Below are 25,766 nucleotides of genomic sequence, written 5' to 3' on the forward strand. Positions count from 1 at the left end.
AACAATGGTTCACTTACCTAACCCACCGTTCAGAATAGCAGAGAGGGTATGTGACAATGAAGAACTTTTGGGAAAAAAGTTTTTAAATTACCGGATAAATAAATGGTTAACGTAACACTATCAGACTTAATTCTCTGCAAATTCTTACCTTTATGTCTCGATGCACTATTTGATTATCGTGGAGGTATTTCAGTCCTTCAAGAATCTGCTTGGTGTAAAAGCCAATTGTCTGCTCATTATTTTTTAATGGTCCCCATTTTGATCGTAGAAGAGCAGAAAGGCTGCCTATAATTTTGGAGAGCAAAAAAGTGAGAGTACACATCTAATTAAATTCTGCCTTCTCCCCCAAATGGAAAAAAAAAAAGTAACAACAAACATCAATCCCAAACCAAGTGTAGGCACCTCTTTCATAACCAAAGGCCTCTCCAGACGAATGCTCACTTGCATCAACACCAGCCTGAGTAATTAAAAAGAGAGTCTCAGTATCTCCACTGGCCCGAGCTGCAGCAGAGAAGCATATGCTTCCTCAAGCAGGCAGATCAGAACCCATTTAATCAATGTGCTCAGCTCTCTCCTATGCCTGGAGAGAAGTTGCCCCAGAGGAATGTTATAAAAGAGTGAAAAAGGGTGGATGTGCATATGCATGTCTTTGTACATACACCAACTCCAGTTTCTCGAAAAGCTAAGCTCAAGAAGTGGGATTTTTGTTGTGTCTGGCTGTTTTGAGTTCTTTGCTCTCAAACAGAAGCAACAATCGCCAATCGCCTTTCTCTTGTGTTAGGTACCTGAGGAGGGCTCAGTCATCTAAGACTAGCTACAGTCTTTCTAGTAGGATGACCACAGATCATCTCTGATCGGCCGGTAAAAGGAGCTCGCCTGCCACAGCAGTGATCGGAGCTGTATCTGTAGCACATCCTATCTAAATACTGAATGAGAGGACTCAAGCACTTTGGAGACACAGTTTTCCCCATTAATTTAGGAAAGAGATGTTAAAGAATATTGCATTTGCATGAAATACATCTTGTTGCAGTACTACAGGTTTTTATACTTTTAAAATGTTAAAAAACCAACCAACCAACCACCAAACCAGTCTCCGCCACAACTTACCACCTGGCACCTGTTCCATGAATATCTTAATGAAGCCGTTCTCACTAAGAGAACCTAAATACTGGACAATGTTCTTATGTTTGAGATGCTTATGCAAAGCTATTTCTTCATGCAGAGGTTGGGAGTACCTGGAAAGAAAACCAGTTTATTCAATATTGACCTTCGGGAAGAAAGCCTTGCTTTTACTGTAGTAGCTGAAGTTCTATTTTAGGTCCCATGAAACACGTTTACACTGAAAATGACTATGTGTTAGATGCATTTAACAACAGCGGTTGTGACCACTGCATACTAAAAAATTATGTAATTATATAAATACACATAACAAAATATAAAATATTGTGTATACATACACACACAAAATGTTTTAAGTGTACATAGATAGACTGAGCAAAACAAAATTTGTGGAAAAGGAACTCCTCTCCAGCCTAACTCGAAGAGAATAAACAGTTGGGCAAGCAGTTGGATTCAGACTAGTGCCAAAATTAACTAGTAAACTATAAAGCTAGTGTACAATTAACATCACCTCAATAATGAGAGCAAATCGCCATTTGAATTTTAACTAATAAAAGCAGGAGTCTTATCTGAAAGCAAGAGTGGATAGCTATCAGAGTAAGAAAACAGGAATCATTTCACGGGGAGATATTTAGAAGAACTGATCAAGACAATTTCATCACATTAATTTAGCCCAAGGTAAAATGTTTTTGAGACACGTAAGCTTTGCAGCAGTCTTTTTGCCAAGAAGGTTTCTGGAGTCCAGATCCTTCTCCAGTGTGGAACACCACCAGAGCTCAGCAGCTGATGTGCTCCCTGGGGCAGCCCTAATGCTCTTCTTCCAACCATGGGTGAGTTGGAAGCAGGTCAGCTGCCAGATTCTGAATCTGGTGGCTATTTTCACTAAAGCACTAACGTCTGCAGTCAGGCTTTCAGGGTAGCTGAAATAGATGAAGGACACAGACCTCCTTCTGTCAGTCCAGATGCAAGAAGGAGCTGCAGAGTCTTGAGCAAGTGGAAGACATATTCAGATGCTTATACTGAGGGAGTACTAAACATAACTGCAAACTCAACCTTGCAGCTACTTGCCACCAAAAGGAATAGTTTTACTTCCACCTTCACCTTCAGCAGGTTGCTCTCAGCATAGACTTTGCACCAACACTGGTACATTCTCATCCCCTAATGAACTGTCAGAAAACTGTTATTTTATTTATTTATTGGGAGGAGGGGTAGCTTCCTGCTGCCTCAAGTCCAGGAGTTAGGTCTCCCTGGAGCCAGCGGAGTGCCAGTGCCAGGAATGCAATCAAAGCACGAATGCAACTGAAGTTGTTAGGGGAAGAGCGCCTGTGAGCTCCACTCCCTTTTGGGGCAGGTAGTTATCAGCTCACCCTAACAGCAGCATCAAGCTACAAGTGGAGGCTGAACTCTTAAAAAAGTGGAGGGAAAAGAAAAAAAAAAAGTGGGCATCTGAAAATCTCTCTGGAAAACAACTGTTGCAGAAAACAAGGGAAGTATTTGGTTAATGAAAAGTGTGATTGTGCAACTCTGAGTCTATTTACTAAAAACTAATTTGAGTTTTGGCTTGCCTCTCCACACATGACTATAAAGATTCTGACTATACTGTTAGTCATTCAGAAATGCATTATCAGAGATTATATTCCGGAGTTCTATTAATGGGATATTCATTCAGAGCAGCAGCAGCAAGACCATTATAATTCTTCCCCTGCACTTTTAAACTGCACAGTTAATTGAGTCTTGAGCAACTAAAATAATTTAGCAAGTAAAATAAAGCCATAAGAAAATTCTGCAGAGGGATGAAGCATTTATTATTTTAGAACTTAGTCATTAGGAGACTTTAAATGGTACAAAGAAAGAAAACTTCTAAATCCTAAAAAGCTAGACCTTATTACCTACCTAATATGATTTTACTTTAACTTGGAAAGTTGATATGGCCACTGGTACTATTTTGTAGTACTGGAAATGCATTTGAGGGCAACAGCATTGCAGGAATGTTTCCTTTTCTTTCAGAATGTGTCTTCGTAGTCTAACATTTCCTGACAATTAAGTAAATTATTCAGTAGCTTATATTTAACATATAGCAGTATCGAAAACTCGCTGCTTTTTGCACAGAAATCATCGCATTTCTGGCCATGCTCTGACTCGGAACTTAATTATTTCTTACAAATCCAAAAGATGGTCATTTTTACTTTGAAAATGGTAAGAATTAACTTCAGAGATTAATCCTTTTCTTTCTATAGATTTCTTCCAAAGTGCTAAAAGATCAGGTTATAATTAATTAGAAATGCATTAATAAATTTTTCTTCCCTCGCCATTAAAAGAATAATACTTGAAATTTGTCCTGGAAGCCTGTAAATATTTTTGAAAGTCTAGATAAAAGACTAACAGCTTCTTAATAATCTCTTTTCCAGTATGCTTTGCACATTGAACCTGAAACCTTTTCCATTGAAAATTCTTTTAAAATGTGTATTGGAGAAGAAAAATCTGGCTTTTTTTTTCCCCTTTAAAGTAGTTACTGCTCTATTCAGGCTATCTTTCTATTAACCACAGTTGTCACATACAACAAATTTCTTCTTAGCACATACAAAACTTGCAACTCTATTTTGAGTCAAGAGATTGTTTTATGTAGTGAGACCATACTTTCTGAGAAATTATAACACACCTTGAAGTTAAATTTACAATAACAATATAGAGGATGGAAGGATTCCCCTTTCCATAGTCTAAGTTCTAGTATCTTTAAAATACTACGAGTATGGAAAAATTATTAGACCACACACATACCCATACTGAACAGCCAATATATACATGGATTCAAAAAGATTTAAAACGTCAAAGAAAAGAACAACTAAGTGAGGACAGAATAACCGAAGGAAGGCCCACAAGAGAGACCCATGAAAAAGAAACTGAGCTAGGACACCAGGTGGCGTTACTGCCCTTCCAGTCTGTACATTGCCCAAAGAAAACTGAGTTACCACGCGGTGTCCTCTCAACACCTAGGCTCCAATACAATTTAAATAACAGTACTCGATGCTGAATAGGTTGTAAAGAATAATGCTCCTTTTCCACAAACGGTGGTTTTACCCCCAGGGACATACATTCTAGATAAAAGCGAGAAGAATAACAGCCACTGCGGTGGGTTAGAATAGCCTCTTGTATTTACTGTTTTGAATACTAGCACTCTCCTTAAGACGCCTGCTGTGCAGGGACGGGTAAAACCAGCTTCCTTCCTGATATTAGTTGTAGACTGAACTCTGCACAAACAAGGATACAGTTATTTCCTCCAACAGAGGAAACGCAGCACGCCAAAATATGGGAAATCCTGCTGAAGGACAAGCTATCCATTAGATCATAGTAGTAAACCAAAAAAGCCAAATGGGCAAAAGATGACAAGAAACTTGGAAATACGGATTCCATTTCCGACTGAAGTAATGGACAAAAATTCACCAGTTGGTACACTCGATATTTTATCTACATTCACTTAGTATGCAATTCCTCCTGCTACCAAGCAGTGTTCTGTCTTTATCAGAAGAGCTTCTTTCATAAAAATTATTTCTTTAACCATCAGGAAAGGAGGGATTTATCTTTCTGTTACCAACCGTGGCAATGACTTTACTTCCTACTTTCCATAGCTCTCCTGAACATAAGCCTGAGTTACAGTCTTTGTTAATATTTTTACAGCCTGTCTGAGAGGCACTTTACAGATCCAGGCACTCAAGTCACCTGTTAAGAAGCAGCTTGTACAACACTTGACTACAAAAACCAAAGGCTAATGTAGGATTTAAGAATAAGAATAACTTGACAGATTAATACAGTCAGTTTCATTTGAAAAATTTTATCTTTAGACTTGCTATCACTTTTATCACGATATTTATGGAAATCTATGTATTCAAAATAGGATACCCTGCAAGCCTGCAGGTATACAAGTACTAAGTACCATGTCTGGTCTTTACATGGCAACCTTTATAAATGAGAGCGAGAAATACATATAGAGAGAGCGCAATACATATATAAAGAGACTCTGCATTAAGAAAATGCGGACAAAAAGATCATTCCACATGATTTATTCTAATGTTAAGGGGCTTCATAATAAATGATGCACAACAGGAAAGGAAAATGTCTTTATCAACAATTCAGGCTCAGAATTTTAAAGGACTCCGCAAATCATGAATTTCAATAGTTCTTCTATAAGGACATGCCTGAGCATGTCTAAGTAGACAGGGCTTATCACTAGGTGTTTGAGTGAGATTCTGCATTTCAGCAATATTTCTTTTGGAAAGAAAATGTATTATAAACTACTAGTACCAAAACCAGTAAACATCTAAATTCTCAGTTGTGATCACACTCTATTCCGCAACTTGGAAATGCCTAGTTACAAAGATAGGGAACACCATTATATACCACAGACAGGTAATTTATTGGCAGCTTTGTAGAAGAGGTACTCCTTGACCAGCAAACTGGTTGATCACGTTACTGACGAAATTATGTAACGCACAAAATTTGGAATCAGCCACAGTTACTATACCTGCTGTCTCTTTCTGGGATTTCTTTAATAGCAATTCTGACTTGATTGCTCAAATCTCGTCCTGCATATACAATGCCGTAAGTTCCTTTCCCCAGAATGACTCGCTCACCATTTTCATCATATTCATAATCATACTGCAAAGCAAACAACAACATGAAATTAAACAGAGGGATAAGATTTATTCCATCTGACACTGCGTTCACATCTAAGGCATCTAGGAAGCTAGTTGCTTTCTGCAGACTACGGAGAAGGAAAGAAAAACACTTCAAGACGACAATTCGGATACCATGCAGACATGTCTGTATTTCTCCACTGACTGTACAGGAGGCACTGGCTTCTAAAGGTAGCCATTTCAGGTAAGTGCATAAAGCTAAGCTAGCCTTTACCTGTTCTGTGTAGTTACACTTGCATGTCTTAACAGCATCTGCAATTCTGCTGGCAGGTGCTGTAAAAACAAGAGAAGACGACAGGGGGCACTCTGCGCCAAACTGAGAACTTCGGCTCCCACACAGACATAGACAGCAAGGCAGGATACACTTAATTTGTTCCAGATGCTCTCCTGACTTGACCACATCTTCCAAAACCAGCACAACCTCAATTTTGACAGTGCCAGGTCAGCCAGCAGAGTGTGACAATGGAGGTTAGTCAGGATTGCAGTGTATTAAGCGTGGTTTCGGCTGAATTTGAATTTCAAAGAGTTTAAGGCCAGTCCAGAAACGGTCATTAGATAAGATTATCTGATCTGTCTTCTTGCGTAACACAGACATGTAATTTCACACGCTCACTCCCATGCTAAGCCCAGTAGCTCACGCCTAGATAAAGTATTTTTTCTTTTCCTCCAAATAAAGACTGCTATCTCTTTACTAAAAGAGAGAATCCACTACTTCTTTTAGTACTTTGTTTCAACAATGAATTACTCTCATGGTGAAATCATGCCTCGTAATTCAAATTTCTTTGGTGTCACTGTATTTCATTTCGCTTTTCTTCAATAGATTAAAGAGACCATTAGCACACAGTAATTTTCCCTGTAAAAATACTTACCCACTGTAATCAGTCACCCACTGCTTTTCTTTTTGCTAAAATAAACAAATTAGGCACCCTAAGGTTCTCATTATAGGGTATTTTTCTATCCCACAAGTCACTCTAGTGGTTTCTGTTTGTCCCATCTCTGATTTCAGATGTGTTATAAAATGCCAACATCAAAACTGGGACACAGGGGTGTATTCATTATCTAGTACTGACTCTCTCAGTTAGTTCTGGATGTCTCTAGAGCTTCAGGACACAGATTTTCATGTGATAGGACATGGGCTTAGGTATTCTATCCTGTTCCCTGCCACCTAAAAAAAGCCTGAACACCCTAAGTACTGCATTGCACCCAATGGCCCTGTACTCACTTTTCAACTATGTGTACGTTCAGATAAAAACCCAAGGTGAGAATACAGTGTGTAGGGCATACCCAGGCAAGCTGTAACTTAGCTAATGGGTGGTAGCAAAAGTAGGGCATCCTGAGCTTCCGTGTGAGTTAGTGGGCTAAGGGTATAAACAGACTCCCAGCAGCACCAACATCATCATCTGATTTGACTTTGCTCTTCATTGCCATGCTTGCCTACAGATGGTAACTAGCCAGGACAAGATCTTCCCTACTACAATTATATCCTTACTTGTTGTGCAAATGACCTGCCAACAACGTAAGTGTACGTGATTCCAGTGATGCATGAAACAGAAAACAAACAGTCTTCAAAATGTAAAGAGATGCTCATGCTGCCTGACTATGATTACACTCTGAAATAACTGTTACAAGAGTCACTCTAATAAGCACGGCTGGAGAATTCCAGAGTTGAGTACCTTCTCAAGCGAGTATGCTAACTGAAATACAAGAGATTTAGCTATGCTGGTTACAAAAGCTACATGAGAACGATTAAAAAGAATCATTAATTTATAAACAGTAGGGGACAAAATTTTGTAAACAATAACTTGTCTAACTTTTTCCAGATAAGGGATGAGTAATTTACTCCCTTCAGTAAGATGCTACACAAGAAGCCCAAAATTCTTAGTATATTGGGGGGGAGGGGGGGAGGGCAGCGGGGGGGAAAGTAGAACTACCTCTAAAGAGTCTCCATCACATTCCCCTTCCTCTGTAGTCTTCCCTATTTCTTCAGTGATACTGTTCACCATGTCAAAGAACCTGTTAAAAGGAGGGGGGAAAAAAAAAGGAAAAGCAAATACACACTTGAGACAGTATGGGGATAAAGAGAACGCTTCTCTCTGAAGTAATGAATGAACCAAAATAGGACTTAAGTATAGCAAGTATAAACTCAGTGTAAAAGTTTGTCAGCAAAAAGAAAATATTTTTGTTTACATGGAGAATTAACAGTCAAAATCTCCAGTTTTCCTCCTTCTTTTACGTACTCTTTTTATATGTGCAAGACATCCATGATGTCCGAAATTATTAATGGAATTCGTATTTCAAAATCTATGTATCGGGTGAGATTCTCATCCTATACCACCATTTCTTCATGTCCAATGAAAGCACTGAAGCATCATGAGGAGTGCCTAGAAGTCTTGCCTACATTTGGAGGAGTTTTTGTAGTGCAGGAAGGTTAGCTTCAAGTTTTTGCTCGAATGAAAAGGGGGTCTATTTTACAACTTCCCATTAAAAAAATACACTATTACATATGACTTCTACCCCTTTGAAGTAGTACTAAGTACTAATACCATGTCATGCTAAGGTATTGCTTACTTGTCTTCTAAGAAGTGCTCAGATACGAAGAGGAATGAACATGGTAAAAGAACCTATGTGAACTATAATGGATCAGAGGACATGCTAGGGATTGGGCTGGGAGGTGACCACAGCCATCAACACGGAGTACCGCTGTGATTTTTGGTAAAGTTGCAGCCTTTTTTAGCACAAAAAGACATGAGATTTCCTCTGGGAATGCCTTCTGGATCAATTCAAGACCACAGCCCTCAAGCTTATGGAGCAGAAACACAGCTTGGAAAATCTGAGACACCCCTAATTTTGTGCAACAAACCCTTGCCGAGTTTCCTGTAGGGATACTGGTACAATCTTATTTATGTAAACACAATGCTAATGTAAAGGAAGCCAAGTGTGCTTCTTTGTAATCGTCAATAAAATTTTAGTTACAGTAAAAGAGAAATGTTGACCAGACCTTGTTGTTACTCCAAATGTTCCCACTTCAGAAAGTCCATTTTAAGTTTAGGATGCTTTGTTGGATTGGGGGCAACAAGCACTTGTAGTAAGCCTTAATATGATAAGTATTAGAAAAATCATCCCACAAAGTGTGTAAAAAAAAAAAATTAAATTTGTAATCGTATTTGTTTCTAATGTTTGTCTGAGCTTGTACTTTGACCCTTCAAACCTCATACACCCCCAGAGCACTGCAGTACTAAGCTTTCACATGAAAGATGGTGATCACTGAGGATCCTCAGAACAACTTTCACCATATTTCTGAAACAGTCAGTCCCTCTTGTGCATGCAGACACCATCTACCCCATCACAGGCCGGATTTTTTTTGGAAATAACAAGAGTGACACACCTTCTGCAGTGAAGTTCTGTGCAGAAATAGATTTGAAAGTCATCTGAGTTGTGCAGCACGTATAGGAAACAGCACCGTTCTTCAAACTTCGAAATGCTGAAAGAACAGCCAAGCAGAACATGTTATTGGAAAGATGCATTTGGACTTCTACCAGCTATGTCAAACCATACAGATCAACCCGTGTAATATTGGAAAGCACCAGATTAAACCTAAGCAGCCATAGTTTTTCCTTATTGTAAAATTACACTCTTGTATCCTCCAAAGTTCACATTCTGCTGTTTGCTATCATTCAGCTTGCCCCCTAGTCCACACATTGCCCAAGAAAGAGTACGAGCAAAGACGTTAATAGGATTATTTCCATTGACTTGAGTTATTTTTGCCTTCAGTGCATTTAGGTAAGGCCCTTAATTTCCATTCCTGCAGTCAGGATGAAACATCCTTTCAGGATCATATTAGAAAGCTGGACTTTGAACTCAAATCATGAGTTCTTCCCGCTTTAGAAATCAGCCACAGCTCAATCCTGAATACAAAAATTTCTCATCGGTTCCTTGTGAATTGGTCCATTAACAGTAAGTTGGAAAAATATTTTAAAATTAAGTCAGCATCAAAAAATGAGGTGAATGACTTTACCACCCTTGCCCACCCACGCCTTTCTTCAGTTTTGGTTTTATCTGCTGTAACAGGAGAACAAAGGTAATGAAAAAGTAGGTATGCCATTTTCTTATGGATGCATAGCTGTCTCAACAAAAGAGCAGAAGAGGTGCAAACGCTGGTACCGTTGCCAGTTTTCTACCCCAAGTAGGCTGCAGCTCTTGCAAAGATATTCATTCACCGAAATTGTTTTATATGCATGTCATTACTGTGCTCCTTATAGAAAATATTAAACATTAGTTGAAATAGCTCTTTCTGTAACCTTGTCACATGTTGAGTGCCAGCTGTCAAGCTGATGCAGTATAATTGATTGTTACTATATGAGAAAAGAAAAAAAAATATGGCTAGAGGTCTTACAAGGGAATGTAATACAGTATTTGAGAAACCAAGACAAATTAAGTCTCTCATCATTCTTAAGATACTGGACAAATCCACAGTCCTCGTGAAATCAATCTATTTTAGCTGGATCAACATAGCCACCATGTTTTCAATTAATTTATAGCACAATAAAGTAGAACAGTATTCCATGTTGTGCCAAAGGACTGATGATTTGATTAACATAATTTTTTCTTTAAATATCAGGAAATACTCGTATTTTCCAACCTTTAATAGCTGTCTAAGGTTGTCTGATCCTTCCTTCCTTTTATGATTCCTCTATTGTAGAGCCTTGTAACTTTTGATAAACAAATGGCTCTTTAGACAAGCTGGGGGGCCTGCCTTTCATAAAGCAACTTATGAGAAAAGCAAGCTTCATTATAAGAATATTTGTCTTTGGGTGTGGCGAGCCATTTATTTTTACATTAGGAAAAATTTGTAAGTGCTAAGTAATGTACACATCTGGGAAGACAGTCACTGTCCCCAGTTTATAAACTAGCTTTTAATTCAAGTTTTTCAAGCATATAGGTAAATTCTCCAGATATGGAGTAACTGATATTAAGAGAATTACTCGTTCATTTCAACTTCCATGTGAGTTTAAACACTTTACTGATTAAAATGTCAGTTTAAACCTGACATGCACAGATGCCACTAACACAGCAGTGAATAAAAGGGTAAGAATGTGGAGTGTACACAGAGGGCAGGCAAATTCATAAATATTTAAGGCCTTTAAGTGAGTGTTTACATTGCTTATATGTTGCTTTCCTCCCTGAAAAAAGTTGTTAAAGTGAAAAAAGGAAGACTAAAAAAAAAAAACAAGTTATAAAAAGAGCCAGGATAATTTGCTCAGGAAATGCCTCATTCTGACAGTTCCCGAGCACACATAGTACCCACCGACTTCTACGACAGCGGAATTGGGGCTGAATTTGGGAAACTCCGAAGACAAACAGGGAAACACGATGCAGCGTGGCCTTGCGCCCAGCTCGTGTGCATCCAGAACTCCACTTAGTCAATGAGAAATACTGCAAATGCTGTAACTACTGCTTACTAATACTACCAGATGAAGCAGCAGATAACACAGTTGAGCATTGGCAGCAACCACAGAAAAGCAGCTCTGTGGAACCTTTGTCTGTTTTCTAGAAGTGTAGCAGTATAGACACCTCCTCCTATCCTAATTAAGTAGTCTGACGAGATTCCAAGCTCCAAGAACTTGGGATGGAAGACGAACATCCTTGTTGTCAATTCTTAAACTATGAAGAAAACTGGATGCAGATCTGAATCCAACTTTTTCACTGTTTCTAACACTACATTCATCAGCATGACCTCTGAGGCACTCTCCCACAGAAACGCCACAAGTAGCAGTTATTTCATAATCCAGGGCTTGTCCCGAACACTGAGAAAAAACCAACTTGTAGACTAGCAACTTCAGTCTGCTACTTTATTTTTTACTTTTAAATTGGAAAAATAAAGATGGTATCTTCTTGCTCATATGATGTGAGCTCTGCAGAACACTACAGACTTTTCTGGTTCACCTAAGATGCAAAGCACCTTGGGGTAGCAGCCATGTTCCAAAAGCTCTGATGAAGCCTTTAAGTACTTTTAGTACTTAAAGGTAAAGCACTTAAGTGTAAAATACTTAAAAGTAAAATACTTCTAAGTACTTTTTACTTTACCTTAACAGTACTTTTCGGCCTGATTCAATAATAAACATTTGTGTGCAGGAGGTCAAGAAGGCATATGACAAAAGCAGAGTTATTTACATCAGCACACGAACTGCTAATCAATGAGTTTGTTAAGCTAAACCCAACTACTATGACTCCCTGCATACAGAGCGTGATTTAGCACTGTGCTGCTCAGAGCGCTCTATGTACTTTCCAAGTCCCTTTGCAATTCTTGAGAGCTGAACTCTATTACGCATGAAATAAGACGTTGATTACACCGGCTGATACATAGCACACAGAAGTAGTGACCCCTCAGTGACTTCCTTGAAGTATTTACCAAAAACATTAGCCCTTTCAATGCTAGATGTCTCTTCAGACCTGCTGTCTCCTTATGTAATGCAGTAAATATTTATGGAGGCCTTTGTTGAAAAAGCCTCCACGATGTACAAAGACCTGCCTTGTATGTTAAGGCTGCACCTCTAAAGCTGGCTTTCACTAGGCTGAGAATTCTCATAAAGCTAGGAACTCCCCCTTCCTAGACTGCTTTAAGTCTAGGAGCTTCGAAGGAGCCAAAAATAGTCTGGATACAAAAATAGATTAGAAGCGGGCCTGGTTCTGAAGGCCGTCCCACTCCAAAGAATACCTGCCTTCATAAAACTAGGAAAAAACCTGAAAAACACTGACAAATTAAGTGATCAGAAACTTGCATATATTTGGAAGGGGGGGGGGGGGGGGGGGGGGAGAGAAAAAAAGAAAAGGCTTATTCAGTTTTATACCTGCATAAGATAAAGATTTCCCCCTGCAGATCCTCATGGAGGCAGCCAGAGAGTTTTCTAAGAATTCACAGTGACTCTTGGCTCACTGTAAAGTCTTCCAAGTTGTTTTAGACATCTGTCCAGATGAACAGATTGGAAATTTAATTGACAAATTAAACGAAAATTGACAGTTTAAACAACAAATGCAGGAGGGTACCCAAGAAATGGTACTGACCACAGCATGGTTTAATAAGGGTGGGGTGGGGTGGTGTATTCAGTATTTATTTACAATAAATAAATACTGGGGTTTTTTTTCTTTTTTTAGAAGCACACAAAACCATACTGTAACCAAAACCTAAACCAGACTGAACTAAGCATATCATTTTGCCTAAAATAAGCTGAATCCCACAGGATTGAATTTCTGCACCTATTGACAGTTTGTTTTCTTAAGTTACTTTTTGGAAGGGAAAAGAATCATCCATCTGTGCAAAAACGTACTGCAGACATAGCAACAGCTTTGTGTGTATGGAACAGTTATTATTAGAACAGAGCAATGACTATTTTAAAGAAATGTAAGATTTCTGGACTTTTTTTTTTTTTTTAAATTACACTAAAAGCAAACACTGAAGTGGAAAGTTGCAGGATGCCAAAGTATAGATAAATCCTAGGAAAAAAAATGAGACTAAGACGAAGAATTGATCCAAAGAGGTCACAGTAGTGATAGAACACTACTTTCTTACTATCAGAAGATACAAATTGCAAGGCTGGACCCTGCCAAACCGGATTCACACTATGTTCAACCTGGGCTAGCGGAGCAGACTCACTAGTTCAGATTCGGCTGTTCTCTACTGACAATATGGCACACAATCCGGACTAAACCCCTCTCCAGTAAAGAGTTCTCCCTAGAAGAAGTCTCCCTAGTAGACAGAAAGCATTTTGCTGAAACCAACTAAAGAGATAGCAAAGTTTCCTCCTTTGTCATTATCTCACAAGCGCCATCCCAAAGAGGGAAGAGTACTGAAGAAAAGAAAGGTGGCCTTGAACATATAACATTGTCCTCTTCTAATCCAGTCAAGCCAGTCTTGCACGTGCCGTTCCTGATCCTGTGATTTATTAATCCATGTTAACCTACTCCACATGAATCTTTGGGAGGTTTGGGGTTGTTTTTTCTTTCTCCCCCCCCCCCCCCCCCCCTTCTTTTTTCTTTTTTTCCTCCTTCTTCTCCTATTGACTCCCTTTTCTGTTCTCTCAAACAACCTTCAAGTTTTTACTTTGTGGTCTAACCACCACTCTGCATTGACAGAGTCCCCTCCTTATGGGCCTTCTCTGAAACAGTTTTGCTGCCATAAATACCTATAAACAGACACAGAAACAAAAAAACGCCAAACGTACACACTCACACCACAACCCAACAACAGGTAAGCAATTGCGATACTGCAAGACACCCTGATCCTGGCAGTTTCTCATATCCTCCCGCCCTGCATCCACACGTTACTTCCTGGCTTACGTATTCTGTGCACCAAACAGCTCCTGGCTGTGACAGAACTCAGGTAAGATGACATGAAACATTGGCAGTTATTTTAATTCAATCTTAATTAGTATAAAGTGACTACCAACTTTTAGAAAATACTAGGGTTTTTTATTTAATGGGCTATGCTTGCTAATTTTTACATAATGAACCCTGCAAGCAGTCGTTTCTGAATCTGGAATAAGACTCCTGGGGCTTCACTTAGAGCAGGGCACCTGTGAAAGTACCTGCAATACTCTACTCCAATTCTGTGTCTGTTACTCCACCAAGGTCCACAGCAGCAACTTAATACAATACTCAGTCAATTACTCTTTTCATTTCAAAACATGAAAGGGAAAAAAACTTACCTTACTCCCCTGATAGAAGCAGCACTGAAGTTCCACTCATGGATACCTTTCTGTAACACGCAGAAGAAAATAAATAAATAAAACATTCCTTTTTACGAGTGAAGTGCCAGTAGGCATATCTTCTGGCCTGGAACTCAAGAGGTGGGAAGAGAAACACTTGAATTATAACAGCCTATTACCTTTTAACAGTTATTCTTCAGGGCATTTTTTTTTCCACCCAAAACCAAAGGGACAGAAGCTCTAGATAGAAGTTTTGGGTTGTTTGTTTCTTCACTGTTTATTCTGCAAACACAACGTACTATTTTAGAAAGTATGCAAAAGAGCAGCTCAGAAGGGCTGCCGGTATAGCCTGGTCTGGGTGCTGAACTTGGGGTCACATGCGACCCTCTGGAAAGTCGGGGGAAAAAAAAAAACCCACCTCTGAGAATAACAAGAGCCTGCTCTGCATGCTCAATGCCCCAGCCTGTGCTAGACCAGGCAGAGCGTGCTACAAGCGGGAAGTCCGACGCTGGAAAGCAAAGTCGGAAATTCTTGGAAAGCAGGAGGAATTGCCCAGGGAAGGAGCAAATCTGAAGGCCAAATGTCCAAAGAAACAGAAAAGAGACTATTTCCCTAAGAATCCAGAAGAGAGCAGTAAGAATGCACCAAAACCCCTCAGAGCTGCCGGAGTAATAAACAAGGCTGGAAGAAAGAAGACACCCTATGAAAACACAAAGGGCCAGGCCTCACTTATTTTCAGATCTTTAAAATTTACATCTGTCACATTCAGCAGAACTAAGTTCTCTCTGTAGACAGTCATATTGCTCTATGTTAATATTCTAATAAAAACTTTACTGTAGGAAACAGAAGCCTTTTGTATCTTCTCATGAAAACATTCTCCTTTCAGAAAAAGGTAGAACTATACCACCTCAAAGTCCTGGCAACCTTGGGATCCCACCACAATGAGCAACGTATTTGAAGAAACTCTGCTTTCTAGAGCTGAATGTAATCTGGCATTTTAGTGACCTGAGCAATGAAAAGGCACAGAGACATTTCTTGCCAAGAGGTAATTTATAGCATATGGGCATAGTGTCAAACACAAACATAACCAAACGTATTCCAAAAGATGACGTGAAAGTGTGTAGCTTACAAAATATTTCATGAATAGTGACATATACAGAAGTCAGAACAGATACACTGCCAAAATAGTTGCACAATGTGCAGCAAAGGATAGAGGAAATTATTCTCCCAGCTATAACAGCTTTCTTTAAGTCTTTCTACATCAATTTTCTCCTCTGTAATTCTTCCTTCCTGCTCAAATCACATTGAAGATTGTGATGCCTAACACAACATACCAAAAATACAAGCAAACATCTTTCTTGAAGCACAAGCTTCACACTATTATAATTGTAAAGTACAAAGCGGTAGCTCCAATATCTCTTCAATGTTAAATGAGGGGAAGGGTTTCTCCAGTGGGGTACAAGGACAGGAGAATAGTCTGATATTAAGAAAACGTGGGATTGCATCTTGAAGTGGAGGTACCAACTGATGCTAGTATGAAGTGTCTGTGAAACTACTATTCGAGTTGCCTGGTTCTCTTGCACGAAGAGAGATCACCAACCCAATCTCTCTGCTAATAAGGAGGGTGTGTCTGCACTGTCTTTTACTCCTCCCTCCATATAGAAACTCTGCCACTTTCCAATTTTCCATGCTTGGAAACTCTCTTCAGAGCTCAGCTATTGGTACTTGTCCAAGTCCCGCTATTGGGAATAATCTAAAATCTAAATAAGTTAAAATATACGTCCTGACAGGCAGAAATGCTCAAGAAACACAACAAGAAGCATAAGTATTGTGGGTTTTACCTGTCATCTACATGCAACTAATCTCTCACAGATTCATACATCTTTCATTTACCACAAGATATTCTCAGGCAATGAAATAATATAAAAGTTATGTCCCTCATGATCTTGCCAAGTTTTGAATACACTGGAGTAAACATATCAGGCATGTTATCCAAATTCAGCATCTGTTCTTTGGTTAGGCAAAAAACCACCAACCACCCAAAACAAAACTCAAAATGGATTCAGAAGCCAACGCGAAACAGAGACAGGCTGTTCCATTTCAAACTTGCAACAGTACTGCTGCATTCCTCTAACCCCACGCGGAAAGGGCTGCTAAAATTAGGGAACTGCAAGGCAAAGGTAACGTGCATTCTACAAAATATAATGCTATCTGATTTTTATAGGCATTTGTTTGTGTTAAACTTGGTATTATTAAAGGCATAAATATTAAGATATGCTGCTAAAAAAGCCATGGAAAAGGAAGAGGCCACATTATTTATCCTGGTATTGACTGTCATTTGCTTATTTTTTACAAAATTGCTGGCTGCAGGCTCCACTGAGTCCCGGTTTGGATTTGAAATGGAAATTCAGTTTCTTTGTGCATGAAAGGAAGTTCATACACTCCATAATTCACAATTCTTATCCTTAGAGCACTGACTGAATTTTGGAAAAATAAGTAAAACCATTAATTTATGAGCCAAAATGAACTGAAATCTAAAGCGTGAGCTGGTAAAACTCTGACAGACCTACGGTAGGCAGATTGAAATTGCATAGTTGAAGCAGTTTCCAAACCCAGCTGTCTAACCTGCCCTTGCAGTAGGGATAGGTGGTCTTTGCTTGTTAATCGGCCCCTAAAATGCCTGTTTGCACCCTAGTAAGGACCAAAGTAAGAGTCTTCCTCTTCGCAGTGGGCTGACAGATAATATATCAATTTCCTTCACAAAATCTCTTATCAAAGACAAATATTATACTGGTTATATTCAACTGAAAAGGAAGCTGGCGTCTCCAAATTTTTCTAGTCCCTTTTCTCCCTGTATGGTCACTGATGGATTCTAAGGACTTTGACAAACTTGCAAAAACAGACTGTGATTGTGCAGCTGAAGAGGTAACTACCAAATTGCCCACTGCATTCTTTTGATGGGTATTATGGTTCTCAGGGCAAGGATGCCTGCACTGAGGATCAATCAGATCCTGGGCGACTGAATAAGCTCGCCACAGTAAGGATTCTGGCCAGAGCAAAAGTACTAGGGAGTGCATTTAAAACTGACCTTGTCTAATGCTACTGATTAACACTAGGGCAGCAAAAATAGGAAAACACTAACTGCAGAAAATACAGAGATACACTCCCCAAATCAGGAAGGAGGGGGAAAAGAAAAAAAAAAAGAAAAAAGGAAAAAAAAGGTATAACATAATGTAAAGAAACTTTAAAAATGGAACAACATAATTACAGTAACGGAAAACACTACAAAGCAAACGTTACAAACTCTGCAAAGCCAAAATAGCTATCTACTGAACACCAAACAGGTACAGACTAATACATCCTTCTCCCAGTCACAGGACAACTGGGCAGTCAAGTGACAGAGCTATGAAAAAGGCCACTGATGAAAGTATAAAGCAAAATATCCCAGTAGCTAGATGATACATGAATGCACCATGAAATACCATTTGTGGAATGAGTGCACATGCTCAAGTAAGGTTAACTCAAACTGGAACATAAGAAGTCATGGCAATGAGATGCCATGTAGGGTTAGTACACCAAGCCTACTTGTTTTGCCTAAAAAAAAAAAAAAACAACAAACCAAAAAAACCCCCACCAAAAAAGCCCACTAAGAGATACCAGGATTCTTAAAAATACTGTAAGGTAAACATCAGAGAGAGAAAGGAATCACTTAACATAAACACTGTGTTAGCAAAATAAATGAGTATGAAATGGCAACAAATTCAGACTAGAAGCCTTAAAGTAACGCTCTTCTCCTTCACCAGCAGTATTCCAGTCTAAGCTCTTCTAGAGGTGCAGTGGCATTCTCAAACCACTTTCCAGCACAAATGGTCATCTGTGAAACCTACACTAGTATTCAGACGGAGCGTGATCACTTTATGCGAAACATTATATGGCAAGAGTGTCTGCAACAGAGGTGGACAGGACTCAATAGTCCAGAAAAATTCCTTATAGTCCTATGTTCCTTCTTATACTATAGATAAGCCACTTAATAGAATGGAAAGCATTGTTTGGAGGTGAACTACATACACACAAAAAAAAGCCTACAAAAAACCAAACAAAAAAATGCATGTACAAGTAGTTTCTAAATAGACTTCAGTTCTGAATACAGAAATACTTTCCAAATGGATATTTTACAATAGCAAGGTTTACTTTGCAGTACTGACAAATCATTATTTACTGTGTGTTAAATTTTGGTTTTGTCCAAGAATTGCATAAATTTATTTTTTATATTATTCTCAGAGGCTGAGCCTACTTGGAGAAACATCAGTCAGAATAAACCACAAATAAACAGAAATTCATTGGTCTAGGCAAACATTTCCGTCTGTACTCTAAATATGCTATTTCAGCCACTGTCCATTTACATTTACTCATGAACTCCCAACAGAAATTCTAAGCAGTACGGCCTCACATATTCTGCATGCAAAAATGTCTCTCCTTTAACAGGCTACAAGTACGAAAGCTGAAGGATGGATTACCTGAAAAATAGGTCTTCACTGTCCTATCCTGCAGGCAAACAAAATGCTGCCACAGAAGAACGAACAGCGCTAGTTCTTACAAATTGCACCAATCTCCAGTGTTGTGCCTCCAGCTGACTCAGCCTCCATTCGCTCTTCATATACTCCCCCCATGTTTCCGTGCTCCCGTCCTTCTCTGAGGTTCTACGATGTCCTTCCTGCCTTCACTCTGATCAACATTTTGCTTCCTAAGCATCCCAGAATGCAATAACCATTCTAGCTTTTCCTCTCCCCTTGCATCTCCAGATTTTCTAAGCTCTTTTCCAAATACGTCTGGCTATCGCACACCTTGACATAAGGACTTCCCAGCTTTTTCAATTTCTAGACCTCTGAGCATCTATCTATCCTTCTGCCAAATACTTCTTTGGCTCTTGATTGATTCCGCTCCTATTTTAAGACACCAGTCTCTATTACTTTCATATTAAAGGAGTATTTACCACAGCTGACAAGCAATACTGCAAGTACAGGAAGAAGACAGTTCTGCTTGTGTAAATAATTTTATGCTACATTGTTTGTTTGATGACAGTATATTGTAAATTACTTATGAAATCTTAAGCAACAGACTTGTGTATTATACACTGGTTTAAAACAACCTGAAAGAAGATGCAAGTTATTTTAAAAAATGATGGAGACAAAAGATCCATTAAGCAACAGGACAAACTTAAAGAAAAAATTAAGGATGCCATATTAAAAAAAAAAAATTAAAAAAGCGTGGCAACGTATGTCCACAGCATCTTCCAGTGTTACTAAAACAGTTTTCTCCTTTGCAGAATCCATCACTAGATGCAACTGTTTACATGTTATATGCCTTATGTGCCACACATACTTTTAAATTGTGAAAAAAGTTACAACTACAGACAACATCATGGTATACCTTGTCATCAGGTAGCACATGCCAGATAGATACAGTCTTCTCCTCGGCTTCACTGTTGATGGAGAGATATGAGGGCTGATAGATTTTTGTTGGTTCTAATATTAAAACCTTGTAGAAAAAAATAATTTTTAAGAATTAGTACAAAATACGTAGAACTTTAAAAAGTATTAAAATCTGTTAAAACTATTTCTGGCACCATACCATAACAGGAAAAACAGGGAAAACAGAATGAAAGGTAAAATTTTAGGTACTGGGCTAGTTTAGTATGGCTGACAGTAACTTAAGATTAAAAAATAAAAAAAAGCCAATTTTAATTTAGTTTTTTATGTAAGGCTATTATGTGTCAATTGGTAGCACATATCAACTTTCCAAATGACTTCTCTGACAACTATCAGAGTTTGAAATCTTTCTGTCACAATTCATTCTCTTGCAATGCCATTCAAGAACGTCCATCTGCCATGTGGACAGGATTCATGGTATACCTTTGGCATCTTTTCATAGAAGCGCATTTGGGTAAATCAGAAAAACACATCAGAGCTAGACTGAACTGCTTTTGATTTAGACCATTGTGAACTGTAGCCACCAGATCAAATGATTTTCTCAAAAGCAACAAGCACCACTGCAAGAGGCTGACAGCTAAAGATTATAGAAAGTTTCCTGGAATAAGTGAAACAAAAACTAGAACCATCATGTAAAAGAGATGGGATGCAATGCAGCGAGATTTAGTCTAACAGAACCACTCAGTAAATGAAGCCAGCCACTCTGCCACTTTAATAATGTTCTGCCAGAATTACTTCCAGATCTTTAAAGCTTCCAGCATGCTTTAAAAGGAGAAAGCCAACAAAGTTTGGCTATTTGAAGAAGTGTGGTTTCTCATTAGGACTATTTATTTATTTTAGATTTTCAGTGGTTAAAATCTGATGTCTAAAACACCAAATCAATATTGCCTGCGTTAAAGGTATTCTCATTCTTCAGAATGTAAAGTACTGTTATTAATTCAAGAAAAAGCTACTCTCTTCCACTGCAGCATGCACAGGAAGATTTCTAGCTTTTAGTGTTTAGCTGAAAGACATTTATAAAAAAGTTAAAGACGGTTAACAAACTGATAATCTCCTTCCTTTCTTCTGCCCTTCCCTCTCTCATAAAAGCTCCAATCAAACATCACCTTCAAAATATCCAAGATACAGGATTTCTCATTTGAAAATTTTTGGAGTTCAAAGAATTGCTTTAGGAAATAATGATTGACTGGGGCAATTTGGTCTACATCCATTTTAAAAACCAAACCAAACCAAAACAAACACCTAAGCAGAAAGTCTTGGGAAGAGCCATGGCTTAGAGTCAAATCTAAGCCATGTCCCCTCCTACAGAATCAATGAGGACACAGATACACTGGCAGAAGAGCAAGGCCAAATTTTGAAAAGTATCTAGGCATTTAACTCTGTAAGCGATGACCAGTGGGATTTCAAATGTGTCGCTTGGCATCTCCAGACATATAATTTCTAAAGTCTGGTTTAGATCATTTCACAAATTGGGGTCTTCAGCCTATAGCAAGTCACCCACAAGCTGTCTCATTTCTTCCTCTAACAGCCAAGAAGAGGTTGATGACACTGATGCTACCAGATAAGAAAGTAACTGACAGCTAAGCTAGTGCCGATAGTGAAGTCCTTAAGTGCAAGCTCTGAGAACAATTCACAATAAGGAAATCTGCAAAAAACTTCTTTTAGAATGAATTATTTGCAAGAATCTGGGAGAAGGGAGGGAAAAGCAAGTTACTGTGTTTCATTTTGTTGACTTGTTGAACAGTGTGATTTTCCTTCTGAATAGGCACAAATAGAATTTTTGTATTATGAGAGATCATAACATTAATAAAAATCCAAACCATCGGACTTGGACAGTTTTAGAAGTCAGAACCTATTTTAAGTATCTAATTGCTCCATTTCATCATCAAAAATCTAAGAAGAACATGGCCTTGTCTTTTACAAAAAACAGAGGATTCAAAATATATTTTGCTTCCCTGCAAAACTTTACGCCCATTCTCCTCGGAGAAGGAGGACCAGACTCCCTAGAGAGTCTCATGTTGCTTTCACTTCACTGCCTCAAGCTGTTTGCTGTTCAACACTAGAGTCTTCCTTATGGTTTATTATCCCATCTACACACAGAAGCCAAAAGAACTGTACAAAACCACCAGTATGCACTTCAAGTATCTGGGAGGCAATAGCAACTGCTATTTAAAACAAAAAGCTGTATTCGCTAACGGCTAGCTAAAATAAAGCCAAGACGTTATTTCCCATACATATATAGTTAATATGTCCAGGGAACAAAGATCTTTTTACAGTATACTTTCAGGACGTTGTACAACACCAGGGTATCTAATAAAAATTTTCAACAAAATGTTTGTGGAAAAAATCAGAAAAGTATATCTATACTTATAGTGCAACATTGTTGAAATACATTGCCTAGTAGCTGGAACAATAGATTTCTGACTACTTGGGCTGATTTTTAACCTCTAACAGAGCACAGGCTTGATTGGCAGTAGGGTGTGCAAAGCCTGCTGAGCTAGAAAGAGACTGAAATTAAGTATCTTTTCTTCAAAACATAATGTAGTTGATATAGTATCACCTGGAAAACACTGCAAAGGTTTGCTAAGAATACCCATTGGTAGCAAGCACTAAATAGCAAAGTTCTATCTTGACTTTTTTCCTCATTACTTTCATATGGAACACACTGTAGCCACGTGCAATCAATTAAAACCAATCTAATATGCAGGCCAAATACATTTCTTCTGGACAAGCAGTTTATTGTCTGGCAACCTGAAAACAAGCAGTGTTTTGTGTTCATTTCCTTCATGTCACAATTTATTTAAAAAAAAAAAAAAAAACACCCACCAAAAAAACCCCCACAACAAAACAACCACTTACTGGAAATCGAACTACAGTCACATCTGTCTTTGTGGCTTCAACGAGGAAGTCCATCCAGAAGTCCACAAGTTCCTGTTTGGCCGTATGTTGTTCTGGAGTCAGTTTCTTAAAATGCTGATATATCAAGATAGTCTCTACAATAGACTTGAGGTACCTGTGATCATCCAAGCATACATAGATAGTAAATTTAATACAGTTTGTAAATAATAATGTCTCTGCCTTTAATCACAACTGAAACATTCACCATTGCAACACCAAGGCAGCCAGTAAGATTTTGGTTCTCTAGGACTGCTTTTAATAATAGCAATTCCCCATTTAGAACTGGAAACGTAGCTGCTATATTAGTAATCTGAAATACAAATGAGTTCTGGGACGCTCCTTCCTGCATTTATTCCTGATGCCATATACTGTCTCTCATCTTAAACCATGAAAGCTTCATGAAATAGCTAAATCCTCTACCTATGGACCAAACTGAGCCCATGTCAAACTTGTTTCAGTAGTGACCAAACTCAAATAAAAACTCAGGTGAAAAGTCCACTAGTTTAACTTTCTACACTGTTCTGTCTTCTGTATTGTATCTGCATTGGCAGCTGTTTAACACCGATTTCTAAAACATGACACTTCTGGAACTGATTATCCTACGAAGATGACAACAGTTACGCTAAGCAGCCTTTTGGCATTGCTAGGGAAGGACAACAGCAGTGCTGAATGTCTCCCCTAAATGACGCTCATCCTTCTCTCTGCTGTTCTACTTTCTGGGGCTGGTTTATGGGGCTCCTCATAACATTGCTTTCTCTTGGCATTTTTGAAAAAAGTTGTAAAAATAATCTTATGCAATTTTTATGAATACCACTGCAATCAGATACGCATGCCTGAAGAGGATTTATCACAGCTACCACCTTATCACAATTAGACTATTCATGGTAATTCTGTTTTCAGGCTTATGACAAGAAAGTATAATGTAAACTCAGAGGGTCTTTTGGGAACAGTTCCATAGCTGTGTGTTTTCCAATCATCCTTCTTAGGCCATGGGGATATCTGGCTTAAGGCACCATATCTACTCCCCTTTGCACCAAGTGGGTTCTGCTGAACAGCATGCAATGGACTGGGAAGGAATTGCTCACAGGAGAAATACTTCCTGAAGCATAAATGAGTGTGCTGTACTTTCAGAGTTTAATCCACAGACTTAAACCCCAAAGGCACCGGTACATAAAATCCTGACAACCATACATTCATAAACTCCAGAAAACTCTACCAGGAGACTTCCAGAGAGCGCTATCCAGCTTCTCAGTAAAACATGCACATAGTAAAAATGGAAAACCTTGCAGATAAATACACTATAAACAGCATTTATGAAATATTTGGTCAGAAAATTAGAGCTCTCAATTTTGACAGTTTCCTATGTTATGCTGATATAGAAGTTTAGCATTTCCATATTTTAGCACGCATACATACATTCCCCTCTGATCAGCTTTCAGAGACAGACTTTCTAGCATTTATAAAAAGACAAAAATACATAGGCTGCGACATATACTCTTTCAGTTGGCAGAGTGACAACTTTTTTAGTCAGAAAGGAGTTTTGGTTCTCCCCAGCTAACGGGATCCCAGCCCTTGATGAGGAGGTGACTGGTCCTTACTTGCTGCCTATATCCAAAGCAGAACAGGTGCCGGGAGCCTGCTGTCAGAGCACACATCTCTTGGCCTTCGCGTAACAGATGTCTGCAGGGTTGTCTTTAACCCTAGATTTATAACCTTTCTGTTAATTGGACTTTAATCTGCATTCTTCTCAATCATAATGAGATGGAACTTGCACCATACAGCTCATTTGTGTTCAAGTTCCTAGAACAGCTGGTATGTGCAATAAACATCACAGCATTCCAAGGTATATCCATGCCTCTCTAGCCAAGCTGTCTGCATTCCCAAAAACTTTCAGGCAGTTATGACTAAACCCACATGCCACTACCACTTCTCTTCAGCAATGTAACCGCTGAAGTATGGTGCCTACAACCAACTCCTCCCTTCCCTCTTGCCCTCAGAAGAGCCTGGAGCCAATGGTGAATCTGCCCTTCTCAGACATCAAATTAAAGACCCGTATCGAATCTACCCCTGAATAAGGCCAAAAGGGGAAGAGAGTCCCTTGTTTGGGTAAAAGTGCAGTGAAACAACACACAGACAGCAAAATCTGTTAAAAAAAACAAAACCAATCTCCTGTCAGCTAAATACGATGCCAAATTGGAAAGGTGAAGGAGCCCAATGTTTTAATACATAGCAATGTACGTGATCTCATTTATCACCTTACCATGCTGGTGCCTTTAGCTTAAACAGCTTTTCTGAAGCCTGGATCACTCTTATATGGTCATTAGCCAACATACTGGCCCCCAAGAAAGATCCCACTTCCCAATAGCTCTGCAGTTTCTCCAAGCTCCCCTTTTTACCAAGCAGGCTGCTGATCTTTACTCCTGTAGTAAAAAGAATAATAGGTCACAGGAACATATTAATGCAGTTTTAAAATAACAACTTCTCTGATTTGAATCAATCAATTGCTTAAATTACTGTAGCCTCTCCATTTCAATGAAGTAAGATGGAAATCATACTTACCAGTTAATGTTACATGCCTTCCAAACACCCTAAGTGGTAGCAGATTTTTTTTTTCCCCTCCCCCTCTTCCTAAAGGCTTCTCAAGAAAGGAACTTTAAGACATCGCTGTCAGGACAAGGCCACAGTCAGATTACCTATGTTGTTGCATGGACCTCATCTGTAAAGGTAAATTGGGGCCTTAGGCTACACAACATAGCTGTAAAAACTTAACAGATGCTGAATAAGGCACCTATTATGTTTTTTTCTGCTTTGTTTTTTTGACTTACAAGCCCCAAGCCCCAAACTTACCTTTATAGACAAGGTCCCAT

General features: G+C 38.8%; 1 protein-coding gene across 1 annotated transcript in view; it reads right to left on the minus strand.

Moving 5' to 3' along the window:
* The window catches only part of MAP3K5 (mitogen-activated protein kinase kinase kinase 5), a 108,600-nt gene that overhangs the window by 20,933 nt on the left and 61,901 nt on the right, over positions 1-25,766 (minus strand). The window contains exons 9-17 of the mRNA XM_076333668.1: positions 25,160-25,319; positions 22,861-23,014; positions 19,943-20,050; positions 14,513-14,562; positions 9,196-9,291; positions 7,742-7,823; positions 5,639-5,772; positions 1,108-1,235; positions 149-285 (exon numbers count right to left, since the gene is read on the minus strand). Of these exons, the coding sequence (XP_076189783.1) occupies positions 149-285; positions 1,108-1,235; positions 5,639-5,772; positions 7,742-7,823; positions 9,196-9,291; positions 14,513-14,562; positions 19,943-20,050; positions 22,861-23,014; positions 25,160-25,319 (1,049 nt within the window). The remainder of the gene's footprint in view (positions 1-148; positions 286-1,107; positions 1,236-5,638; positions 5,773-7,741; positions 7,824-9,195; positions 9,292-14,512; positions 14,563-19,942; positions 20,051-22,860; positions 23,015-25,159; positions 25,320-25,766) is intronic.

This window comes from Aptenodytes patagonicus, chromosome 3 (assembly GCF_965638725.1).
Source record: "Aptenodytes patagonicus chromosome 3, bAptPat1.pri.cur, whole genome shotgun sequence".
NCBI classification, from domain to species: Eukaryota; Metazoa; Chordata; class Aves; order Sphenisciformes; family Spheniscidae; genus Aptenodytes; species Aptenodytes patagonicus.